Below are 25,708 nucleotides of genomic sequence, written 5' to 3'. Positions count from 1 at the left end.
CTAAGCCCACTATACAAGTAAATTGTGAGACCAATTCTAAGCCCGGTCCATCAAGTAGAACTTGGGTGCGCACAATTGGCGCCGTTTATGGGGATCTCCTACCTAGCTATGGTTCTGTCGAGATTTACGCAGGAAAAATGTCCGAAAGACAATCAAGAAGTCACGCTGAAAGTGGCCCTAAGAGATCTTCTAGGGGATCCGGTTAGCGGGAAAGAAGGTAGAAGAGGCGTGAAGACAGGGAGTATGAGCAGGGGGAAGAGTAGCCTGGTCTTGGAGAATGGTCATTTCAAACACACCGGACATTATCAGGCACTTCGGGGCATGAGCGTTTTGATTGGAAAGACGAGGAACTTGAACGCTTGTGTAGATTGGTAAGGGATTTGGAGTTGGAGGCAAGAGGTAGGCGTAGCAGAAGAGATCGCAAGGAGCGTGCAGATAGGTCTACTAGTGTGGAGGGGTGGCTATGGAGAGACGTTCCATCAATCCGGTTCCCATCAACACCGGGATCGGTCTCAGGAGTATGCAGACCGGGACTCAATTTCCCCAGAGGGGGGACAACCTCGGAATGCCGCCATGGATGCCATAAGCCAAGCATTGCGTAGAGCTGTTTAATCACCATTCTCAGGGGATATCGAACGAGCACCGATGCTAAGCAGATTTGCTAGACCCCTATTTAACTCTTATGACAGGAAAACGGATCTGGTAGAGCATGTAAGCCATTACATCCAGATGATGTCTTTGCACAGTCATAACAATGCGTTGATGTGTAAGGTGTTTCCTTCAAGTCTCGGGCCCACTGCTTTGAGGTGGTTCAATGGGTTGAGGAAGGGCTCGATTCATAGTTTTGCTGAGCTGATTCAAGAATTCTGGGTCTGGTTTATGACCTGCAACCGGGTACCGCAACCAGTGGATGCGCTGCTGTCTATGAAGATGGGAGCCAAGGAAACCCTTCGCAACTACACTAGCCGGTACTGGGAATTGTATAACGAGATTAGTGGGGGTAATGAAAAAATCACAGCAAGCACTTTTCGGTTGGGATTGCCCAAGGATTCCGAATTGCGAGATTCGTTGACGAGGAGACCTCCCGAGGATATGAGGTAATTAATGAGGCATATTGAAGAGTATAAATGGTTAGAGCATGACTAGCAGCAGAACAAAGGCAAGGCCCTGATCATGAGTCAGCCTTGGCAAGGGGGTTTCTAGTCAAGGCCCCGAAAGGATTTGAGGATCTAGGAACCGGGCGCACAGGCTAGGGAAGTGAACGTGACTTTCAAGGAGCAAGTGCACAAGATTGTGGATCGAATTAAGAATGAACCACACTTCCGGTGGCTAAACAAGATGGGGGCGACCCATCGAGAAGAAATCAGAACTTGTATTGCATTTATCATAGGGATAAGGGGCATACCACTGAACAATGCAGGGTGTTAAAAGATTATTTAGAGCAGTTGGTAAGGGCGGGGTACTTGAAAGAGTTTGTTGTGAACCCAAGAAATCAGGAGGCTGGGCAAGGTACCCGACCTCGGGGGAATCCTTTTCCACCCCCTTTAGGAGTGATAGAAGTCATCCATGCAGCTTCAAGGGGTACCCTAGTGACCAGGAGGAGAGGGGTACTGGTAGTGGTTCCAGTAGAGAGTTGTCCGGATGAGCAACCCTCTAAGAAGATGTTAAAGTTCACTCCAGAGCCCATTGCCTTTAATGATGACGACTTGGAAGGAATGATCCAACCGCACGACGATGCTTTGGTGGTTATAACCCAAATAAATGGTTTTATAGTGAAGCGGTTATTGGTAGACCATGGATGTGGCACCAAAGTGATATATCCCGACCTGTTCAGGGGGCTTGGCTTGAAGAATGAGGACCTGTCTAAATACGACACACCCCTAGTGGGGTTTGATGGACAGATGGTGATCTCGGAGGGGCAAATTTTTCTCCCCATAAACATGGAAGGCAAGGAAGTGATGATGACCTTTATAGTGGTCAATTCGTTTTCCCCATATATGGCAATTCTTAGAAGGCCATGGATTCATGCGATGGGGGCAGTTCCGTCTACCTTGCATGTTAAGGTCAAGTTTCGCACCAAGCATGGTATTGCCATAGTAAAAGGAAACCAGCAAGTGGCCAGGCAATGCTTGGTGGCCGCTGTTAACCAGGAGATTAAACAAAAGGAATCGGTCGAGAAGGTCCCCTTATAGCAATTACAGGAACCCTAGAGGGGAATCGGGGCTAGCTGCGCCGAGGACTTAATAAGGGTGAAGATACTGCCAAACGAGGATAGGAGTTTTCATATAGGAGCAGGTACGAAGGACGAAGATAGGGTAGAAATGATGTTATTACTTGTACAGAATGTGGATGTGTTTGCTTGGAGCCCGTACAAAGTGCCCAGGGTGGACCCCGAATTTATAGTTCACAAGTTTACTGTAGATCCATTATTTCCTCCTAAGAAGCAGAAGCCAAGGAGGTCGGTTAAGGAGCACGTCAAGGTAGTCAAGCAGGAAGTCAAGAGGTTGAAAGAAGCGAGGGCAATAAAGGAGGTTTTCTTTCCAGCATGGCTTGCAAATACCATGGTGGTGAAAAAGAAGAATGGGAAATGGAGGGTTTGTGCATATTTTATTGATTTGAACTAGGCATGTCCAAAAGACCCTTTCCCCATGTCGAAGATCGATCAGCTGGTAGATGCTACGTACAGGCACCCGAAGATGAGTTTTTTAGATGCTTTCCAGGGTTATCATCAAATTGCCCTAGTTGCCGAGGATCAGGAAAAGACAACGTTCATTTCCCTGATGCCAATTACCACTATACCGCGATGTTGTTTGGTCTAAAGAATGCTAGAGCCACTTATCAACGAATGATAACGAGGATGTTCAAGGATATGATTGGATGTACGATGCAGGTATATATTAACGATATGGTGGTTAAAAGAAAACAGGAGAAGGGGCACATTGATGATCTTAACAAAGTGTTCGAAGTGCTCCGATGGCATAAGCTACGCCTCAATGCTGACAAGTGCACTTTTGGAGTGGGGGCTGGCAAGTTCCTTGGGTATATGATCACTTACCGAGGAATAAAGGTCAATCCCGATTAGATTAAAGCTGTAGAGCGCCTCAAGCCACCAAGTAATCCAAAGGAAGTCCAGGTGCTAACCGACATCTAGCCGCCCTAAACCGGTTCTTTTCCAAGTTTGCAGACTGGTGTCATCCATTTTACCAGCTTCTGAAAAAATGGAAGGAATTCTAGTGGAATAAAGAATGTGAAAAGGCTTTTCAAGATTTAAAAGAATATTTGGTACGGGCAACTATATTGTTAACCCCAGAGCCCGGTAAGGATTTATTCATGTATTTTTTGGTATCCAAGCATACCGTGAGTGCCGTGCTGCTGAAGGATCAAGGTGTGCAGCAGCCTATATATTATGTCAGCAAAACTTTGGTCGATATTGAGACGAGGTATTTACCCCTAGATAATTTGGTGTTAGCACTAGTACATGCTACAAGGAAGTTGCCCCATTATTTTCAAGCTCATACCGTATATGTATTAACCGAGTATCCCTCGCAGTCATTATTGAAGAGGTCTGATTTCACAGGAAGGATAGCCAAGTGGAGAACTCGGCTAGGCTCTTTTGACATTAGGTACAGACCTAGGAGTTCAATGAAGGGTTAGGTTATCGCTGATTTTGTTGCAGAGTTTTCCCCGAGGAGGGAGATAGAGATAGTTTGTCATGTAGAGGTTCACTCGTGGAAGGTATTTGTGGACGGCGCGTCTAGCACTGGGGTCTGGGGCTAGAATTGTCATCATTACCCCAGAAGGGATAAGGCTGGAACATTCTTTTAGGTTGGGTTTTAGGGCTTCCAACAACGAAGATGAGTATGAAGCCCTACTTGCCCGATTGAGAGCTATTTTGGATTTGGGTGCTCTGGAAGTAGAGGTTTTCTTGAATTCTCGGTTGGTGGTTAATCAGGTGCAGGGCAGTTTTAAAGCTAGGGATCCCCGAATGATGGAGTACTTGTGGTTGGTAAGGCAGATTATGAACCAATTTTTGAAGGCAAAAGTGGTTCAAGTGGCCAGGGGGCAGAACCGGCATACTAACTCTCTGGCCACTTTGGCGTCATCACTGACCGAAGAGGTACCTCGTTTAATCAAAGTGAAGCTAGTGGCGAAATCGAGTATTGACATAGGGGTAGGTGTTTTAGTGGTGGCAATATCTGAGCCGTGTTAGATGGATCCGATCATTAACGTTTTGGCCGAGGATCGAGTGCTAGATGAAAAAGAAGCAGGCAGGGTACACCAGGTAGCTGCTCAATACTGGCTATCAGCGGACCGTAAGCTATACTAGAGGTCTTTTGGGGGGCTGTACCTTCAGTGCTTACCCCCCAGAAAGGTTGATGAACTCTTGACCGAACTCCATGAGGGGGTGTGCGGCAGTCATGTTGGGAGACGCTCATTGGCCCACCGAGCAATGACCCAGGAATTTTGGTGGCCACAAATGCATAAGGATGCTGCCAAATACGTGCGAAAGTGTGAGCAGTGTCAAAAGCACGCCCCGTTGATCCATCAGTTGGTAAGAAGTCTGAATCCTATCAATAGCCCCCTTTGCGCAATGGGGGCTAGAGATTGTTGGTCTGTTCCCTCGGGCTACAGGAAACCGCAGATTTGTTCTTGTAGCCATGGACTACTTCACTAAGTGGGTGGAGGCTGAGGCATTGGCTAATATTCGGGATGTAGATGTCAAGAAGTTTGTGTGGAGAAACATAGTAACGAGATTTGGAGTACCAGAGTCCCTGGTATCTGATAACGGGTTGCAATTTGATAGTAAAGCCTTCTGCAAGTTCTGTAGTGATCTCAGTATCAAGAACAGGTATTCCACCCCGACGTATCTACAAAGTAACGATCAAGCTGAGACCACTAACAAAGCAATTGTAAACGGGTTAAAGAAAAGATTGGAGGGTACTAAGGGTATATAGGCCGAGGAACTGCCCAACGTTTTGTGGGCATGCCAAATGACACCCAGAAGGTCCACGGGAGAAACTCCATTTTCTCTAACGTATGGAACAGAAGCAGTCATACAGGCCGAGGTAAATTTGTGTAATGCTCAGGTTTCAGGATTTGCCCCTACTGAGAATGATGAGTTAATAGTGAAGCAGCTAGACTTGTTAGAGGAATACCAAGAATCAGCAACCATACGGCTAGCAGAATATCAACAGAAACTTGCCCGACAGTACAACAGGGATGTGAAGAGGAGGCAGTTTAGCGCTGGAGACTTGGTACTACAAAAAGCAGTAAGAAACACAAGAGACGTCAATGCGGGAAAGTTAGCCTTGACTTGGGAAAGGCCATATAGAATTACTGCCATTGCTAGGGCAGGAGTATACAATTTGGAAGATTTGGATGAAAGACCACTTCCTAGGCCATGGCATGTTCACAATTTGAAAGATTTTAACCACTGACCGTTGGAATGTAGTAACTTAGGTTGAGTATAATGTAATATGTGAACAATGTATATGCATGCAGGTGTATTCACACTCTTGGCTTCATCATTACTAATTTGTCGACTAGTAAAGGATAGAAACTTATTCCCGGTTAGATCCCTACCGCCGAGCAGGTGGAAACCTAATTTCTATTTTATCTAAGGACAGAAACTTGTTCTCGATTCGATCCCTATCACCGGACAGGTGGAAACCTAATCTCTATTTTATCTAAGGACAAAAACCTATTCTCGGTTCGACCCGGGTCACCGAACGGGTGGAAACCTAGTATCTATTTTAACAAAGGACAGAAACCTGTTCTCGGTTCAACCCCAGTCACCGAACAAGTAGAAACCTAATCCCTATTCTATTTAAGGACAGATTGGCATCTTACCTCTATCTAATCCAAGAGCAAAAGCCTTTTTAACCTTGATTGCTAATCAAAAGAGCATGCTGATTTGGTTACATCACATTTATATATGTTAGGAAATTTAGACCCCGGTTGATATAATTAACAAGTTTTAAACCTAAGTTGTTATTTAGATTAATTATGAATAAACATTGTTAAAACAAACAAACATCAAATCATATCAAAATCATGCAGTGGAAAGATAAATAAGACAAGATATGATGATTCAGGAAAACCAATGAAACATACTAGTTTCACAGTAAAAACCTGGGGGGAAACCTTCCCAAAAAGCAATCCACTATAGTAAAGAGAAGTTTCAGATCTAGTAAAAAACCTTTGTCCCTAAACTCTACAATCCCCGTAGATGAACTTACAGCAGAAACCTTCTACCGCTTCAGAACCTCTGAACTCTTCAATATATGAACGCCACCCTTTTTATGCACGGCTCCCTATACGTGGCTAACTCCTTTGCATGAATCCCAGTACGTGACTCACTCACCAACTTAAGGAAGAAGAATGTTGGCTGCAAAGTTCTTCACTTCATCAACAATGAAGATCAAGAATCACTTGGTTACAAAACCCTAAGGCGTAAAAGAAGCAGTAGCTTCTTTCAGAGAGAATAAGGCATCAGTCACCTTTTGTATATGTTCTCCTTGTATTCTCTTATGTGACGGCCTCTAAAATAAGCCTTATATATGTCTAGGGTTATGAGAAAAGAAACCCTACACAAATACATAAGCATGGGCCGAAAATTAGATCTGAAAATCTGAAATTCCGTAACCTCGATAGATACCTTGATAGATAGTATATGTCGAGCCTCATTAAACCTCGATAGATAGCTATCTGTCGAGCAACTGTCGAGCTTTAATGAATCAGCACTTCTTCACTTGTTTCTTAGACAGACTTGCATGGCTTCAATACTAGACTTGAACTTTTATTCTTTGAAGTATTAAACACATCCTAGATTTAGCCAAATACAAGTAAAGTACGTTTTGTCAAAGAATTAGCCAATTACATAAAATAACAATATATAAACTAAAAAAAAAAAAGAGTCATATGTAAGCAAAGAAAAATGTAGCCGAAGTGATTTAACTCTGAATATATTAATGAAAATTGTTCACAAAGGCAAACATTAATAAAAAAAATTCACAGATTTAAATAAAACTGATGTCTTGTCACCATATCCCAGTGACCATAAGTAAGCCAAATGAACTAGGCAGAATATAAAGTAAAACAAGTGTTCTATCACCACATCCCGATGACCATGGGCAAACCGAACAAAACAAAGATAAGAACAAATGAAGGAAAGAACAAGTAAAAAGTTTTCTTTCTTAAACGGCAGGGTCATCAGGCTAAAGGGGAGCAATATCTGCAGCGGGCTCAATTTGGACATCCCTAGTTGGCTGAGTAGCAGGATTTGGAGTGAAGGATGGGGCGTTGCGCAACATGGCATCTAGGTTACTAGTGATCTCGAGATCAACCAACTCCATGTGAGAGTCAATTGCGTTCACCAGCTCCATCATGTTGGGAGTGTCTCCTTCTTCCTCGGAATCGACAGGATTTTGAACTGGAGTGGGAGGAGGCTCGAGGTAAGGTATTTGTTCAAGGTTCCTTAATAGGGAATCATCTGGCATCCCCATTACTTGTAAAGCAGCCACCCACCCCTCACCGAACCCGTGGCGCCGCGACTGGTAAATGATAGGTTCCACAGAATTCTCGACATCTGTGAAGCCTGCATTATACCATTTGTCCTCGGCCACTTCCAGGGCTGCCTTTAACTCGACGATCTCATTGGCCTACGCTAGATTTAAGCTCTCTACTTCAGCCAGCTTGAGCTCCATTCCCCCCAGTTTTTCACCCATCTCTACCAAACTCTGCTCAGCCAATGCCCAAGCTCTCTTAGCTTCCTGTGCTTTTCTTTCAGCATCCTCCACAGCCTTATCTTTATCTTTTTCCGTGGCCACAGCGACGTCCTTCAAAGCCCTCTCTCGGTCAGCATTTTGTGTGGCCTCTTTCAGTCAATCCTCAACCATGTAAGCCAGTTGCACTGCCTGTTATCGTGATGTCAATAAACATGAGGGAAAAGTATAAACACATATCCGTGAAAGAAAAGAGAAGCAAAGTGAATTACCACTATGGTGTGCCACTAGAGCTAAGCAGATAAAGATTCATCTGCACCACCCGAGAAGAAGTGCACGTCTTCCAGAAGCTGCAGGCCCTGACCCAGGCTTCGCGCAACCCGGGCACCCTCACCCTGAGCCCAGGTTCTAACACTAGCCGTCATAGGAAGGGGCTCATTCCCGAGCCTAAAGATCATTTGCCATCCTACGGCTGAGTGTGTGGAGGAAGACGCCACATTAGATCCAAGCTGCCGAGTAGGACAAACTCCACCGGTGGGCTCTCGAATAACCACACCGCCCGTTGTAGCAACCGGGGAATTCCTCGAAGGGGCTTCATTCTTGTACTCGAGGAAGGTCGGTAGTGCACTGTCTTTTTTGGGTTTGAGTGGCTAAAGGATGCTGATCTCTACCCTGGGCTTGTTGCTGTTGAGCTGATGGTGTTCACTCGAAATGAATCGTTCAATCATCATTGTCCTTTTGGTCACCATGTTGGCCTCTTCCTGCTCAGCTTCTACTTCGGAAGAATTTATTGATTCAACCTCTAGCTATTCAGCTGGTTGGACCATGGCACCAGGCTCCTCAACAGGTCTATAGACGATGCGGCCTTGAGAAACGAAGTTAGCTAATGCTTCCCTCACGGGAACTAACGACTCCGCTCTAGCCACTCAGGGGCCGAGGTCCCGAGCCTCGCCTACGGTAAGGTTGGGAGGAAGGAAGTTCAGATGGCATACATCAATATATGATAGTAGTGGGCTATCTACTAATAAAGCTTGTTCGAATGGTTGCCAGGTAGAGTAGACTGGGGTACAACCAAGTATAAGATGAGACGCTCGGAGCTACCTGTCGAAATTCACAAAGATCTCTGATCAAAGAACAAAATTTAAATCCCTCACATGTACAACTCTGATGTCCAACTTAAATCTCTTGCCGTCTGTGTTATTAAAAAAAAAAAAAAAAACACACACACATTTTTAGACAATAATAAAGACAAACAAGGCACAAGTACAAGTAGTTAATTATGTACGGTACCGACCAACATCCCGGGGCGAAGTTGGGCAGGTGAGATTGTTGGCATGCCAATTGCCACTCACCCGGACGTATTCTCCTGCTAAATTTCTGTTAGAATCGAGTAGGTATGATATAAGCCGTACCCGTACATCCCTAACTTTCAGTTAATAGTCTATCCTAATGTTACCACATAAACTATACATGAAATTGATATCATGATGATCTAACTGCAACTTGTACAATTGGTTTAATCGGCTGACGCAACTCACTACTTGGTAAAAATTGGGAGGGAGTTGGTCAGGACTCAACCCATAAAATCTAAGCGTCCTGAGTATCAGAGGGTCCACGGGAAAACTGACCCCTCCTTCTAGGATAGCCATTAGGGGAAAAAACACTGCCTAAGGGCACCGCTCAAGAGCGATATTACCCTCATGACAATAAGCCACTTCTACATCCTCAGGAACATCATAGACTGCTCTAAAGTTAGTTAGAGATGCCTCGGTGTTAAGAAGGTTAGAGTACCCCATCTTTGAATCTAGAATCAAAGAAAAAACTTAAAAAGAGAAGAGGAATGGGTGAAGGAACTTACTGTGAGCTCTATGAATTGGAGATCTTGGTTGAGAATCTATGCACGGAAGGAGTATGCTCAGCAGAGGAGAAAATTCAAGGAGTGGGGGTGTAAAGAATGGTGAGATGGGTCAGAAGGTACTATTTATAAGGGGAAGGCATTTAATGAAAAGAAGCGAGAAAAATCCTTTTAACTTCTTTTCGTAACACCCACACGCGTAGCCTCAGTTCACGAACTGCCAGGCCATGATTACGCTCAAACTTGACAAGCTGTCATAGCGCTACTTTCGAGAGGGCATTGATAACCGTCCTGCTCAATTAATGGCTGATAGTTGGACTTCTCGAGGAATCTCTAGCACCTTTTAGGCTGTCCTTAATTCGCTCCCGTTGACCGGATACGAATCAAGGGGGGGCTATTGTACGAGGTATTGCCTTGGGCCTATTGGGCCTTGGCCCGAACATTCTCAAGAACCAAAACTGAGCCTGAACCTCATAGTAAGTCCATATCGTTTTGAGTGCATGATAGACAAGCCCATGTCCAGCCATTTATGACCTGTTCAAGAGTGCATTTGCTCGGAACAACCTAAGTCCCCGGTGGCTCGGTATTGCCTTAGGGAGTATCACTGTCGGGTGATCTTTCGAAGGCGGAAATTAGTTCCAATGTCATTACCACCGTTTCCAATGGGGTATATTCCATGTCAGGAATAATCACATTGGACCCTACACACACAAGTGAGACCAAACTGTAATCATGAAAGCCGCCCCACCACCACCACCACCACCACCACCACCACCACCACAAACCTCAAGCTATAAATAGCATAATTGAGTGAAGAGTAGTGGTTGGCAATGCGGAGGAGAAAATAGAGAGGAAAAGAGAGAGCTAGAGCTGGTACCATTAAGAGGGAGAGCCATTCAGAGAGGAAGGGAAGGGAATTCGTGGGGGTTAAGGGGTGTCGTTGGGTCGCTTGGCCAGAAACTACCCTCAATAGGAAACACTAAGTCCACTATACAAGTAAATTGTGAGCCCAATTCTAAGCCCGGTCCATCAAGTAGAACTTGGGTACGCACAATAAGTATTCTTATATATATATATATATATATATATTAAACCGTACAAATCATAGTTATGAAACCTCGACTGGTCTACTTGGTCTGACCAATAATCTACTAATCTAGTGAACTAGTACATGCATTTGAACTAACAAAACTCATTAAAAACCAGTGGGCTTTTGGCAACCCATGCAACTTGGACGGGTTGATTTCACCCAACTACTTTTGTAAATTTGAACAAGATTACTTTTTCAGGTCCATTGCAATGTCCTTTTTAAAAAAATAATAATAATTTGGAGCGTAATGAAACCAAAGGATTTTATAATGAGGTTGATGCTGGACTATTCAATAAAGATATAGTTTTATATTTAGGCTCATATTGTAATCAATGGGACTAGAGCAGCTAGTGAAATATGAAATATGCATAGAATATGCCTTTGTAGTTTGATATATGCTTTTCTTCCAAATAATTTTAAGAAGTGTAATTTAATAAAATTTTATTTAGCAAAGACTTAGCTACAATTCTATAACTTCCTTTCATTTTATTTTTATGTTTTCTAGTGATGTGACTTATGAAACTTTTTGTTTAAATTATATTCAATGGCTTGTTTTTTAGACTTAGTTTTGATTAGTAACTTAGCCATGCCTACTTTTTCATTTTTCATATTTATTTTATGATTTTTCAAACATGTTTTTATATCTATTTAATTTTTTATTTAACCTTGCAGTTCGACCGATGATGCATTGGGTTAATGTCTAGGATGGTCTAATAATTGTGGTATAAATTCCTTTACAAAATAAGTAATGCACCAATTAATACATGAAATTCAATGCATTTATCCTATTAATACATGACAATTAATATCTTAACATAAATGCAATTGTTGATTTTAATGGGGTGGAAGATTAAATGAAGAGAATTTTCATTCTTTCTCAAGAAATGTTTCACTCAGCAAAACCTTAGACCACTATAGCTAAAGTTATAGCGCGCTTTTAGACATACTAACCGATATTCACCATGATGTACATGCACACTATTTGTTCATTTTCAAAACTTTAATAAGAAAATATTTTTATAGTTCATGTATTATGTGTTATCTATCTTCTATGTATATATATTAAGAGGATTCAGAAAGTTAGTTATTACTTTTTTTCTTGTCAAAAATACCCCTAAATTAATTAACCAACAACTTAAAAATGGGATTAAAATAGTAAATTGGAAAAAGATCTGTATATATTTAGAGGATTCAGAAAGTTAGTTATTGTTTTTTTTCTCGTCAAAAACACCCCTAAGTTAATTAACCAACAACTTAAAAATGGGGTTAAAATAGTAAATTGAAAAAAGAAAGTTAGTTTTTTTTTTTTTTTTTACTGTCAAAAATACCCCTACCTAAAACTTAAAAATGGGGTTAAAATAGTAAATAGACAAAAATAAATAAATTCTTACTTCTACGTTGAAATGCCTTCATGCTTCTAATAAACTCATGCTTCTAATAAACTCCTACTTCTACGTTGATTTAAATTCCTACTTCTACTCACTAACTCCCTACAAAATAGGATTACTCTTTTGTTAGTCTTAAAACTCCTCCAATCTACAAAACTCACCCCACATATTCATTTTTTTTTTTTTTTACTTCATCACGATGTATTTGTTTCTTCTGTCCTCCTTTTTTTTCAATTTTTTATTTTAAAATTTTCATTACACCCTTAGGTTTTTTTTTTTTTTTTTTTTTTTTTTTTGTGATTGGAAAAAGTAGAAATCTCAAATTATAATAAATGCAAATTATCTGTATATATTAAGAGGATTCAGAAAGTTAGTTATTGTTTTTTTTCTTGTCAAAAATACTCCTAAATTAATTAACCAACAACTTAAAAATGGTGTTAAAATAGTAAATTGAAAAAAGAAAGTTAGTTATTACTTTTTTTACTGTCAAAAACACCCCTACCTAAAACTTAAAAATGGGGTTAAAATAGTAAATAGACAAAAAATAAAATAAATTCTTACTTCTACGTTGAAATGTCTTCCTGCTTCTAATAAACTCCTACTTTTACATTAATTTAAATTCCTACTTCTACTCACTAACTTCTTACAAAACGGGATTACTCTTTTGTTAGTTTTAAAACTCCTCCAATCTACAAACTCACCCCACATATTCTTTTTTTTTTTTTTTTTTACTTCATCATGATGTATTTGTTTCTTCTATCCTTCTTTTTTTTTTTTTCAATTTTTTTTTTAAAAAATTTCATTACACCCTTAGGTTTTTTTTTTTTTTTTTTTTAATATTTTGTGATTGGAAAAAGTAAAAATCCCAAATTATAATAAATGCAAATTGTTAATCTTTACCCAAAAAATAGAAGAGCCTCTGAGCACGCGCGTGAAGAAATTAATTTTCATTATATATTATACGTCAATAAAATTAGTTACAAAAATGTAAATTGTTGGTCGAATATTACATTGCATCTTTATATTCGCAATTCTTGCAAAATATTAAGATGATTAGAGATTAAAAAAACAGTTTTATTTAAAAATAGTTAATTAAATAGTAAATAACATTCATTTAATACAAAATTTGATATGTGTTTTAAGGACAAAAAAAAAAATGTAATATAAAGGTACGATTTGAATATATTAGACCAATAAAAAAATATTAAGTGATATAACATTAACAAAATACTAAACTTTACTCAAACCATGGGTGGAGTTCGCATGGGAGTCCTCCTTGTTCAACTTGGTATGATCCACTAACAAACACTTGATCTTGAATCATTGGCTCTAATACCACTTATTAAGGAGATAACACCTGAGGAAGACTTCAATTGAGAGGTTTATTGAGCCAAAAGTTAAGCTAATGAGTTTGGGCCTAATTTTGTTAAATTAACTACTCACTTTTGTTAAAAAAAAATTAAAAAAATTAAAAAAAAAAACTACTCACTTTTGTCATTAGCATCTCACATGGGATTTCAAAAATTAACTAACCACACCGCTCACATGTGAATATTCCAATACTTTATTTATTATTTTATCAATAAAATATCTTATAAACTATAAAGATTGATGTATAATTAAATATGGTAACTGTTAATAAATAGACGTTGTAGAATGCTTTACACATTCCCTACGTACAAAATGAATTCTCGAACCTATTATAATGGTTTGTAAATACTTAATTCTCTGATTACAAATAAGAAACTTAACACCGTTTTAACCCTAAGCCAATAATAGAATTAATTAGACATTGTAGACACCTTATTTTATATATGTTATGACTTAAGCTCCATTTCCCAATGATAATACTCAAAGACCCATTGCCAAAAAGTCCCGATCAAGCAAGATGATAGAGAACTCAATATTTTTCAAACCTACAAAAACCCTTTGGAACCCTAGTTCCACACACACGGATTGGTAATCTACATACCCAAGTTCCAGCCTGCATGCACAGGTTATCAAGCATGTGTTGAAAAAGTTTGGTAAATCCATTTATGGGAATTTCCTCCTATGAACCCAAAGCAAGACTGATTCCTCTTTGTTAGAAGCTCATGCACTTGAGATTTCTCTTATAAAAGGCCCCGTGAGTACATATTTTAAGGAGTTTGTGTACATAAATTAACCTCTATCATGCATATGCAACCTCACCCATAAATTCAAATTTCCAGTTGTGATTATTGTTTGCTTGATTTCTAGCCTTCAATTCCGTGATAGTAAATTTTTTTAATATCCCTAACATCTTAAAAAAAATTATAAGCAAAATAATTATTAATATTAAAATTAATTATAATATTGTCAAGAGAAATCATCTTTGAAAACTCAATTTTAATTTTACTCACTTTTCTATAAAAAAAAAGTTCACATTTATGAAAAATAAATCAATAGTTTGGAAGTAATGTAACCCATAGATTCCCACTATAATATTAATGAAACCTACTACGAGAGTGAGAGACATTCATTGTACATTGTAATTTTTTGTTTGCATTAACAGTAGTGGCTCAACACCTATGAAGTTATGTGAGGGAGTTGTGTGCGCGAGTTGCGAAAACTGCGCAAATATCAACAACTTATATTTATGAAAAAAAAAAAAAAAAACTGGTGGCAAAGACGAACAGTCGAGCAAACTCACATAGTATAATTACTATGGTTGATAGTTCCAACAAGTTCGATACAAAATGCACCATTTCCGTGTCTTCCAGTCCAACCTACCCACTCCAGTAATAAATATGAGTTTGTTGCCATGTCTGTCAATTTTTTCTGGGTATTTTCTACTCAAATATGGAAGTTCTATTCCAGTTCACCAGCTTCCATATAAAGGAGACGTGCACTAAAGCTCTACTTGCAGAAGCGTCCTCAATTAGGTCTCTCTTCTGGGTATTTATCTCTCTCTCATTTGAGGTTACATTCTGTTGTGCTTAATGCTTTTTCTTTTTCCTTTCTAGATATCATATCTCAGTGTTTAGATGCCTTTTTCTCTGCCGTCAACGTAGGTTCTGATCCCTTAATTTTTCTGATTTTTTCATTCTGAAACTTATATGATAATTATCAATATTCTTGATGGGTTTTTCTATCTTTTTATTTTAATCAAAGTCTAGTTAACATGGTTGGCTTTGATCGTCCTCTTGTTTAATTAAAGAGTAATAAGATATTCTATTGTTTGCAGTTCTTTCAATCAATTATTTGTTGTGTCATTTAGGGTTTTACATTACTAGGTTTTTGTTTTAATTTTTTTTATAGATCACTTCATGGATAAAGGGAAGAATCCTCTGTTGGAAGATGAAGACATGTTTTTTATGCATGGATATCAGCCTCAATTTCCTGATAGTGAAAACCTTGTTTCAAACAATACTAGCTTTTATGACAAACATGAAGGTTCAGGCTCAGGCTTAGGCTCAGACTTGGGTTTAGGCTTGGTGGATGGAACTTCTATTTTGGATGAAATGGAGGAGGCCGAAGAGAATTTCTTTTCGAAATTCATCAGCATGAATATAGGTTTGATTGATTCGCCTGCTTTTGAAACTTCTTCTGTTGTACCAGCACCATCAAATCCTGTGGATCCATCTACTGATCCTGTGCCCCAAGAGCAAGCTCCACCAGAAACAACTGTGTCATTACCAGCACCAGCAGGATCCACTGATGATGCGCCCCAACCAATTGTACGGAGATGCTTGTCTGCTGCAGCACTTGCAGAGATAGCCCAACATGATCCAAAGCGAGCAAAGAGGTATAGAAATATATGTAGATTATCTTTTGGGAATTATAATCTCTTTTCCTTATGCTACTATCTAATATTGGTTATTCTGCCTCCATTAATTTGTATTAGCTGATTTACATATATGATTGAAAATTTTGGCGCACTTTTGATGATTTTCTTCTTTGTACGTGCTTTGTTAGGAATGCTATAAGCATATGGATAATAATTGTTGTATTGAGATTTAGTTAGTTAGTTAGTTACAATTCCAAGCATGTTAATCACATTTAGCACATGTTGGAATTATTAATACACATGGGGAATAATAGAACCTAGTTAGTTAGTTAGTTAGTTACAATTCCAAGCATGTTAATCACATTTAGCACATGTTGGAATTACTAATGCACATGGGGAATAATAGAACCATTAGGATGAGGCCATGTGGACCAATGAGATTAGAGCTAGTCTCCTATAAATACATGATTGTAATCCAATATGAGAAATCAATGAAGAATAAACCAATTGTTAGTGAATTAGTGCATCTCTCTCTCTTAATCTCTCTCTTTCTCTATGGAGGGTGACTACCTCGAATTAAGTCAATTTCCCTATAATCCCCATCCATTCCCCTATAATCCCCATCAATCTCCATTAGGAACCACCGGGTTCTTAACAAATGGTATCACCCTCCATAGAGAAAGAGAGAGATTAAGAGAGAAATGCACTAACAAATTGGTTTATTCTTCATTCCTTTCTCATATTGGATTACAATCATGTATTTATAGGAGACTAGCTCTAATCTCATTGGTCCACATGGCCTCATCCTAATGGTTCTATTATTCCCCATGTGCATTAGTAATTCCAACATGTGCTAAATGTGATTAACATGCTTGGAATTGTAACTAACTAACTAACTAACTAGGTTCTATTATTCCCCATGTGTATTAATAATTCCAACATGTGCTAAATGTGATTAACATGCTTGGAATTGTAACTAACTAACTAACTAAATCTCAATACAACAATTATTATCCATATGCTTATAGCATTCCTAACATTTCCCTCCCCTTGAAAACACCTTGCCCACAAGGTGTTGTTGTGAAATAGCATCTTCATCAAAGGAGATCTTCCAATGGACCAATACCGTAGTGACATTTTGATCACCATATTCATGCATTTCTCTTTGACAAGCGGCCGGTGCACATGAAGGTTTCTTCTTCGTAAATCTTCAAACTTTGCTCAAAGTCTTGAGCCTTCAATGGTTCTTCAATCTTCAAGGTCTCATTGGTTCTTTGAACCTTGAAATGTTCTAGTATCCTCAAGACCTCATTTGATTCTAGAACCATTAGAATTCTTGGAGCTTGTATCTTGGATTCTTGGATCACCGACACTTGGATTGCCAATTCTTGAATCATAGACTCTTGAATGGAAGCCTCCATTGGTGCATCAAGAATGGGTTCTTGGACGATCATCATCACCTTCTTTGTTGATTCTTTCGACTGAACTTCAAGGGCAGCATGTACATGTATATCATCATCCACATTGACACAAAAATCACCATCTCGGTTTGCAACAACAGTAGTAGATTCTTGGAACTTGATTTGTTCTTCGAGTTTCATTGAATCAAGAGATTGTAACTCCTCTTCCGTCATGTTCTCGAGACCCTCTTGCAATCTTGAGAGCTCCTCCTTCATGGCCATGTTAGATTCATCCAAGGCCTTCATCTTCTTTGAAATATCCTTAGATTCTTCTAAAGCTTTGTTTAACAATCCTTGTATTTTTTTCAAAAGTTTTCTTTCATCAAAATTGCCCGTCTCTGGATCAACGGCTCTGATACCATTTGTTAAGAACCCGGTGGTTCCTAATGGAGATTGATGGGAATTATAGGGGAATGGATGGGGATTATAGGGAAATTGACTTAATTCGAGGTAGTCACCCTCCATAGAGAAAGAGAGAGATTAAGAGAGAGAGATGCACTAATTCACTAACAATTGGTTTATTCTTCATTGATTTCTCATATTGGATTACAATCATGTATTTATAGGAGACTAGCTCTAATCTCATTGGTCCACATGGCCTCATCCTAATGGTTCTATTATTCCCCATGTGCATTAGTAATTCCAACATGTGCTAAATGTGATTAACATGCTTGGAATTGTAACTAACTAACTAACTAACTAGGTTCTATTATTCCCCATGTGTATTAATAATTCCAACATGTGCTAAATGTGATTAACATGCTTGGAATTGTTACTAACTAACTAACTAAATCTCAATACAACAATTATTATCCATATGCTTATAGCATTCCTAACATGCTTCTAATCTTCTTTGTCCATGGTTTGAAAATGTATCATGACATTTATTCCTTATGCTGCAATCTATTATTGGTTAATCTGCCTCCATTAATTTGTGTTAGCTGATTTACAAGTATGATTGAAAATTTTGGCGCGCTTTTGATTATTTTCTTCTTTGTACGTGCTTCTAATCTTCTTTTTCCATTGTTTGAAAATGTATCATGAAATTTATTGTGTAGTAGTTAGTAATTAAGATAGATATCCTTTTAATTAAGTATGATTAGTTATTTATTGATTTAACGGTCATCGTTGAAGTTAACATATATGATTGCTATCATTATGTTGATTGAATAGATGGGAAATATATAATGACTTATGTGAATGAAAAATATCAATCAAATGTCATAAATTTTCATCCATGCCCGTGAATTCCTAATATGTTTATTTAGCTTTATAACCCATGTTTCTATTAACTCAGGTGTCTTTCACAAGCTCCCTAGGGAAAATCTAAGCATGGCCGTAGAAGTATAGAAAAAAATTTATATAATAAAAAATAAATAAAAATAAAAACAAACAAACTTGTCAACAGGAATGTACTTATTTAGAAAGCAAGTTCAACGGTGAAATCTTAAAGCCTAGTCAAGTATAAAAGATGTTATATTACTAAATATGTGTAATTAAACCATTGGAGTTTATGGACTTGCTCATATTTATGATCTTTAGGAAACACCTTGTAGGAAGTTCTAGCAAAATATATCTTCGAAAAATGAGAAAGTGTTGGTTTTCCCTTTAGTAGTGTTAGAGACTGCATCACTCCTGTCTCTCAAAATTGAATATTCAAATTATTCAGAAGATAGGAAGCTTATTTGGTGCTTTTTTTTTTTGGGATTTTTATTGGAAACAATTATGAACTCTGACATTGTCTTCCATTTTCTACATATATAAGTCTTATATTTCAATATTGTGGTCATGTGCAATTCAAAAAAATTTCCCAAAATGATGCAGCCAAAAGCTTGTGTTTTTGCGAACATACATTATCAAGCTGACAAATATCCCGGTTAACTTTTGAGTTCTTAAATTTGTATGGAAGGACAATTAATACTGTAATAATGAAAATTTTATGGGACACTTTTTGCAATACCTAGAGAAGTGCCTATTTGTGCATTAGGAGTAGAAGGATTTATTAAATGCTCTAACTATTCTAACTTTTGAGAAAAGCTTCACTTTGATGATTTTATAACTGTGATAATTTTTGTCAATATGACAATGATCAAACTTTCCCTTTATAGTTAAAGTTCTTAGTTGATAATTGCTTTGAAAATGTCTTGTGGTTTGTCTGGTTTAATCCCTTGATCAGATAGTGTATGTTATTTGTGCATATATGTAATTTCTTTAGATATATGCAAATGTAGCCCACCATGACTAATTAAGTGAAAAGGATCCATAGAGTCAATACCTTTTTAGTTGGGATTAAAGGCTAAGTGAAAAGGATATCATTAGAGGCAAATGTCTTAAACGTGTTGTTTTTCAATACCGTGGTTGCTTGTCATTATTAAATGGTTTTTTAGGTGATGTTACCTAGCCAAATCCATATTTAGTTCTCTCAAACTAACCAGAATGTTGCTAATCTTTTATTTTACATGTTATCCTTTTCTAAACATAACTGACATGCTTATTTGTTTGATTGAATCTGTGATAGAATTATAACAAACAGATTGTCTGCTGTGAGAGCGAAGGAGAAGAAGAAGCTTTATATTTGTATGCTTGAACATAAATTACAATGCTTGCTATCAGAAAGGGATGCATTATCAACCAAATCTAACATAAATCAGGTAATTAGCATGACTGGCATCATAACAGTTTAGCAAACGAGGAATTTATTTTCAAAGTAAAAAGATAACATTTTTTTTTACACTTTTGGTTTACCCATATATGTTATTGACGAGCATTCTTTTTTCTTTTACGATAGAAGCAGCTTATTTTCTTATTTTTCAAAAGCAATTTGTGAAGTTTTATGTTGTTCAATACATTAATAAGCAGAGAGACAACTATTTCCTGAAGGCTGAAAGCAATAGACTGAAAGAAAGTCTAGACAACATGGAGCAGCTAATGCGCTTGCAAGATTGTAAGGATTTCTTTCACTTCTTTGCAGTTTTGGTGCTTTTCTTCCAGTTTACGTTCTAATACTCCAACCTTTAATTATACTTTCTCACCTGAAGTTTAATTTTATTTGTTTCTGGTTCAAAGATGTAATGTATACATATTGTCATGAGGTCATTTCTTTGTTCTCAGAGTTTACTTTCAAAGATTGTGATTTTTAACATTTGATTTTTAATTATTTTCAGTTAATTTTATTGAAGAACTAATTTCGATCAGGTGGCTAAAGTGCAACATTTTGAACTACATGTTGACAAATGAATTCAAACTAAACAAATATGATTAAAATATAATTATCATTTTTTTCCTATTACTAATTTTTTTTTTTTAAATATCTTCTGTGTGTTTGTGTGTGTGTGAACACGCGCCAAGGAGATACACATGATCTTGTATACTGTGTTTTTCAGATTGTCTTCCCTTTTTAGTATTCAATTAGATCTTTTAGGAGACAAAACTTTCTTCTTTTGTCAAGTAGGACCTAACTGTCATATAAGGAGCTTGCACTTTAAAATCAGTTGTGTTAGTGATTTTTTTGTATCAGTACAATTGAATTTATCCAAATCATATGGAACTTGCTATATGTAAAATTTATTTTTATTTTTTATATTTGATTAAAATATAATAATGTGAAAACTATTTCTCTGGCATAGTTTCTGCATATATTGCATTTTTCACACTAACTGGTTGGACATCATGAACTATTCACATTGCGTACGATATTGTTTCCTTCCACCATGGGCTTTGAAACTGTTGATGAGGAAAAACTAATTGGAAAATATTGAGCTAATTGAGACCAATGAAGTTTATACCCAACTTTGGGCTTTTTTTTTTTTTTTTTTTTTTGATGAACAACTTTGGGGTTTTAATCTTCTTTGGAGTAGAATGAGCTGAATTATTAGTTTCCAAAAATGTACAATCGTAAATATACAAATTATGACATATAATTAATTATAGGTTTATAGCTTGTTACTGTAAGCTGAATATTGTAAAGAGAGATAAAAAGAAAAGGAATGTTATAGATGATAGTGACAGAAAAATTAGCATTATCAAAAATTTTCAACATTGTGAAAGAAGAAAGAGGTTCGGGAAGCATCTTGTCTTTCTAATTAAACTAACTCTTACAAGAATGGTACTAAGAACTCGCATACATTTTCAGACTCACCTAAATCACATTATAACCTTTTCTCTTCATTTTAGTGAATTCTTATCATTAGAAGCAATTGCTAAACATGCAGCAGGGAAAGAGAGATATTGTTATGCCTATTGCTGATTCTTTCTTAACCTAGTTTCATTTCTGTTGTTGTTTCTTTTATCAACTACAAAGAAATGTAATCATGTTTCATTTATAATTTGGTTTCTCTTATCAATTGCAAGGACACGTTTATAGTGAGTTTGTAAAAATCAAGGCTTCAGGAAAAAGAATTATAAAGGATTTTTTGAGAGAATAAAGGATTCTAATTAATAGTAGATTTGAAAATTAAAAAGAATGTAATTAATGAATGCCCAGATACTTTTCTGGTATTTTTCCTTTCTAAATATGATGACAAACATGTAAAAGTGTCACATTTAATTGTGGGGGACCATATTAAATCATCCATTAAATAGCTTAACTGTAATTCTTGACAAATAGTAAGATTTTATATATGTATATATGTTGCTTTTCTAAATAATGATTGCAGATTTGTGAAAATGATATAACAAGGGCAAAGTTATTTTAAGAAATTTTTACCACTCATCTAGCTTATTGGTTGCTTTCTATATGGCAATATATTTGCGATAAATCTTGTGTAGGAAATAGGGATGGCGATTTTGTTTTGCCCCACTCTGACCTAACCCACATGTCTACGTGGATTTTTCTTACTGTGCAGAGGTGGTGGGGGCGGAGATGGGATGAGATTTTGGCCCTGCACCCTAGAGTGAGACAAGGACCCTGGCCCATTGCCCCATATATATATATATATATATATAAACCCTTTATTTTATTTATATTTAAAAAACTCCCCTAGGGTTCTTAGTAACTTGTATTATTAAGTAAAATGCTAAGATATTAAAACTTTTCTTTTATGGTCTTGTTATATACTTTGGTTTATATTATTGACTTACTTAATGAAACATAGTTTGATTTCATGTGATCAATTTAATTGTAATTTTTGGTATAATTTTATATTTTTGTAATAGGTGTGGGGCGAGGTGGGGGCAAAGCATCCATGATTTGGTCTCACTCCGCCCCATTGCCATCCCTACATGTGCTTACTTTTTCCTTCTAATTGTCTACATAACAACTCCGGTTTGATTAATCAATACTTCAAAGATCCTTTTGTATGGAATAGGATAGGGAGAACTTGAACCAAAGACCAATTTATAAGTATCAATTCATTTTATGAAGTTTTATGATGAAGCAGCTGTAATAGTACTTTTTTTAATGAAATTATACTAGAAGTTGTAAATAAAAACAACCAAGATACAAATTTCTTCTATTTATCATTTATTATGGATTGATTATTATTTAATGCACTTATCTTGACCTTCACAGGTTCGATCTCATTCTTTTTGCTTGATTGCTAAAACCATCCTAGACCAACTTTAGGTTAGGAATCTTAGGATGACCTGTTCTATGCCAAGCTTGACCTAGGTCCAAATACTTTAGCATAAACCAATTAGTTATGTCATGTTCAACATGTTCTAGTTTAATACGTGATTTGATGTGTTTGATAATGTGGTAAAACATTTTTATTAAACATTGTTTGTTAATATATAGTTTTATTTGCTGACAAACTTGATCCAAAAGATTGGATAGAAGTAGGCAAATTTGGATCCAATGTAATAGCCTAGCTATTGCACCATGCAATTACCACGCAATTACCACCCTATGTGAGATCTAAAAGTTGATTGAGTAAATATTTTTTAACCCTTTTTTTTGGTCTTGTCAAATTTTACATCTCACATGGATGTGGTAATTGCATGATGCAATAGCCCTAACTGTTGCACTGAATCTCAATCCGAAGTAGGCTACAAGGATTGGGCTGTGATTAACTATTAGACGTACACTTTTGCAAACAAAAGAAATATTTTTCTTAAAGAAAAACTATACCTCATTGCAATGTACTGCCATTATAGAAAATAGCTTCTACTACTTGGCTAGAAATGTCATATTGTTTAACAAAATCCAATTTTCTATAGTAGCCGCAATCTGGTGGAGTTGACTCAGTATGTCAAAAATTTGAAAAAGCATTTGTTAACTATGATGCATGCAATATTTTTGGTATGTCATTTACTGTGCATATAGTAAAATCTTTGTGTTTTTTATACAGTATTGAATGATGAAATGAAAAGGGAGAATGAAATTTTGAATCTATTGAAGAACCAAGTAATTGCCAATGGTGGGACAGTGATCAACTTCATTGCATCTTCTGATAACAACCTTCATGCAGTGGATGTTCCATTAGCAACACCTCAATTTTCTCAGCTCCCAATTCAGATTCCAAACCAGGGCCAACAACCCCAGTATCATCCTCAACAGCAAAATGGGCAATCTTCCTATCAAGTTGAACATGAGCAGCAGGAACAACCTGGTCAATTTGCACAGAATCTGCAGCAATATCAATCTCAAATACAGAATAATCTGCAGGTAATGCCCGATCATCTTCAACTGCAAGAAAACCAGCAACCATTTGTTCAGCAAATGCAATTTGAGGACAGGAACATAGGAGCATATCATTCTATGCCTTCTCCAAGTGCTAATGGGAGATGTATTTAAGCAGTCAACAATTATTCCAAATCATAACTGGTTTCATTTTCCGTGGCATTAGTCTGTTTGGACAACGGTTTATGGAATTCACTTTTCAGGACTCTGGCATATCTTTTATCCTATTGTCTTCATAAACGAAAAGAAAAAAGTAAGAAAACATTTGAAGATTGAATATTTTCTTTGGATGACCTATACCTATTGATTCCTGTAGGGGTGAAGTGCGTATATGTTGCACTAGTTGATGGACATAGGCTCATTGAGAGATGCAATCTTGCGTACAATTTTTTACTTGGTTTGTCATACACAAATGTATGGTATCCATTGTTTTTCAACTTCTCTAGGTTCCTACCAATTTCTCTAATTGAAAGCACTTACTTTCATTTTATTGAATGGTTGCCATGTTATTTCTGTGGGTCATATATATTTGATATGTTATGATGTACAGTTTTTATCATCCACTATGTCCCTTTGGTGACCACGGGATCATATTTACAAGATACGAAATAATATACAAGCTGTCAAAAGCCTTGTAACTCGACGAGCATATCTGATGTCTCCAATAAAGGTGTATTCAATAGTCAATTCTTCCATTCTCCAACTATCAAATTATCAACCCAAAAAAAAAAAAAAAAAAAAGTTACAAGCTTGAAGACTCTCCCTCATATAGACTGAAACTCCAATGCCTAGAAGATTTTATAAATCAGAAAAATATAAGATATACTGTTATATTATTGTATTAAATGAATTCCTTGTTATTCTTTGTCTTAAACCTAATGGAAGCTAAATGTCACTGTATACTCTCTCCCTCTCTTTCAAGCTCGAGTATCCAACTCACACACGGACACACCCATATATCTTTTCTGAATAAATGTACTCATTTAAACCATGTAAATAGATAATCATTTGTCCAAGAAACTACTTGTCTATTTCATCTACAATTTTAGAGGTATACTTTCTACAATGTGAAATTCAATGGTCCCTCTAGCCATCTAGAAAGAATCTTATAACTTAACATTCATGAATGGTTGTGAATCACGCAATCTCTTCACTTCTCTACTGATAGTACTGTAAGAATCTTATAACATTCATGGATGATTTTCATGAATTGATGACTTTCCATTGATAAATAGTAGCATATATATTATGACATCTAAACCCATTGAGGCAAGTTAATTATTTAGGAAAATTATGAATTATTATCTTTATGATTTGAAAATGATCTTTGGGAAACAATTATGATGTTACTATTATTATTATTTTTTAAATATGAAATTTTGTTTATTAATAACTTTCGCATAGAAACTTTTTGCAACACTTCATAAATTTGCAAAATTAGGCATATACTTTTTTTTTCTTATATACAAGATAGAAATTCTACCCTAACTTAATTTAAATGTATATCTGTGTGAAACTCCCTCTTGAAAACTTGAGCTCCAGCCTTTGTCCCCCACACCCCACAAGCATTTATACTTGGAGTGACCACCGCACTAAGGGTGCGCGGTGGTTAGGCATATACTTAATCATGTTTCTTATTCACATGTATTTAAGTTTGTCAATAATAATCACTATAATGATTCAACCAAAAAGAAAGTTATAATCACCATAATAGAGTGGATAATCTTAAAACTTATCATCTTTGACTTTGTGACAAAAAAAATAAAAAGTACCATAATTCAGTTTATTGTGAGTTATGTGAAGTATGCAAAACCACACCTAACC

The 25,708-nt window shown here is 36.9% G+C and overlaps 1 protein-coding gene across 2 annotated transcripts; it reads left to right on the top strand.

Annotated features, from left to right (window-relative positions):
• Positions 1–14,723: 14,723 nt before the first annotated feature.
• Positions 14,724–24,235, top strand: LOC115961756 (probable transcription factor PosF21). Of its 2 annotated transcripts, XM_031080680.1 has the most exons (6): positions 14,724–14,960; positions 15,042–15,085; positions 15,337–15,823; positions 19,784–19,916; positions 20,125–20,209; positions 23,553–24,235. In XM_031080680.1, the coding sequence occupies exons 1-6, from the start codon at positions 14,878–14,880 to the stop codon at positions 23,996–23,998; spliced, it is 1,278 nt and encodes a 425-aa protein (XP_030936540.1). In that variant the 5' UTR covers positions 14,724–14,877; the 3' UTR covers positions 23,999–24,235. The 2 variants fall into 2 exon arrangements, with proteins under 2 accessions (XP_030936540.1, XP_030936541.1); XM_031080681.1 differs by lacking the exon at positions 15,042–15,085 and having other exon boundaries at positions 14,885–14,973.
• Positions 24,236–25,708: the final 1,473 nt, after the last annotated feature.

This window comes from Quercus lobata, chromosome 9 (genome assembly GCF_001633185.2).
Source record: "Quercus lobata isolate SW786 chromosome 9, ValleyOak3.0 Primary Assembly, whole genome shotgun sequence".
Taxonomy (NCBI): domain Eukaryota; kingdom Viridiplantae; phylum Streptophyta; class Magnoliopsida; order Fagales; family Fagaceae; genus Quercus; species Quercus lobata.
The sequence above is the reverse complement of the archived record's forward strand: the minus strand, read 5'-3'. Positions and strand labels throughout refer to the sequence as shown.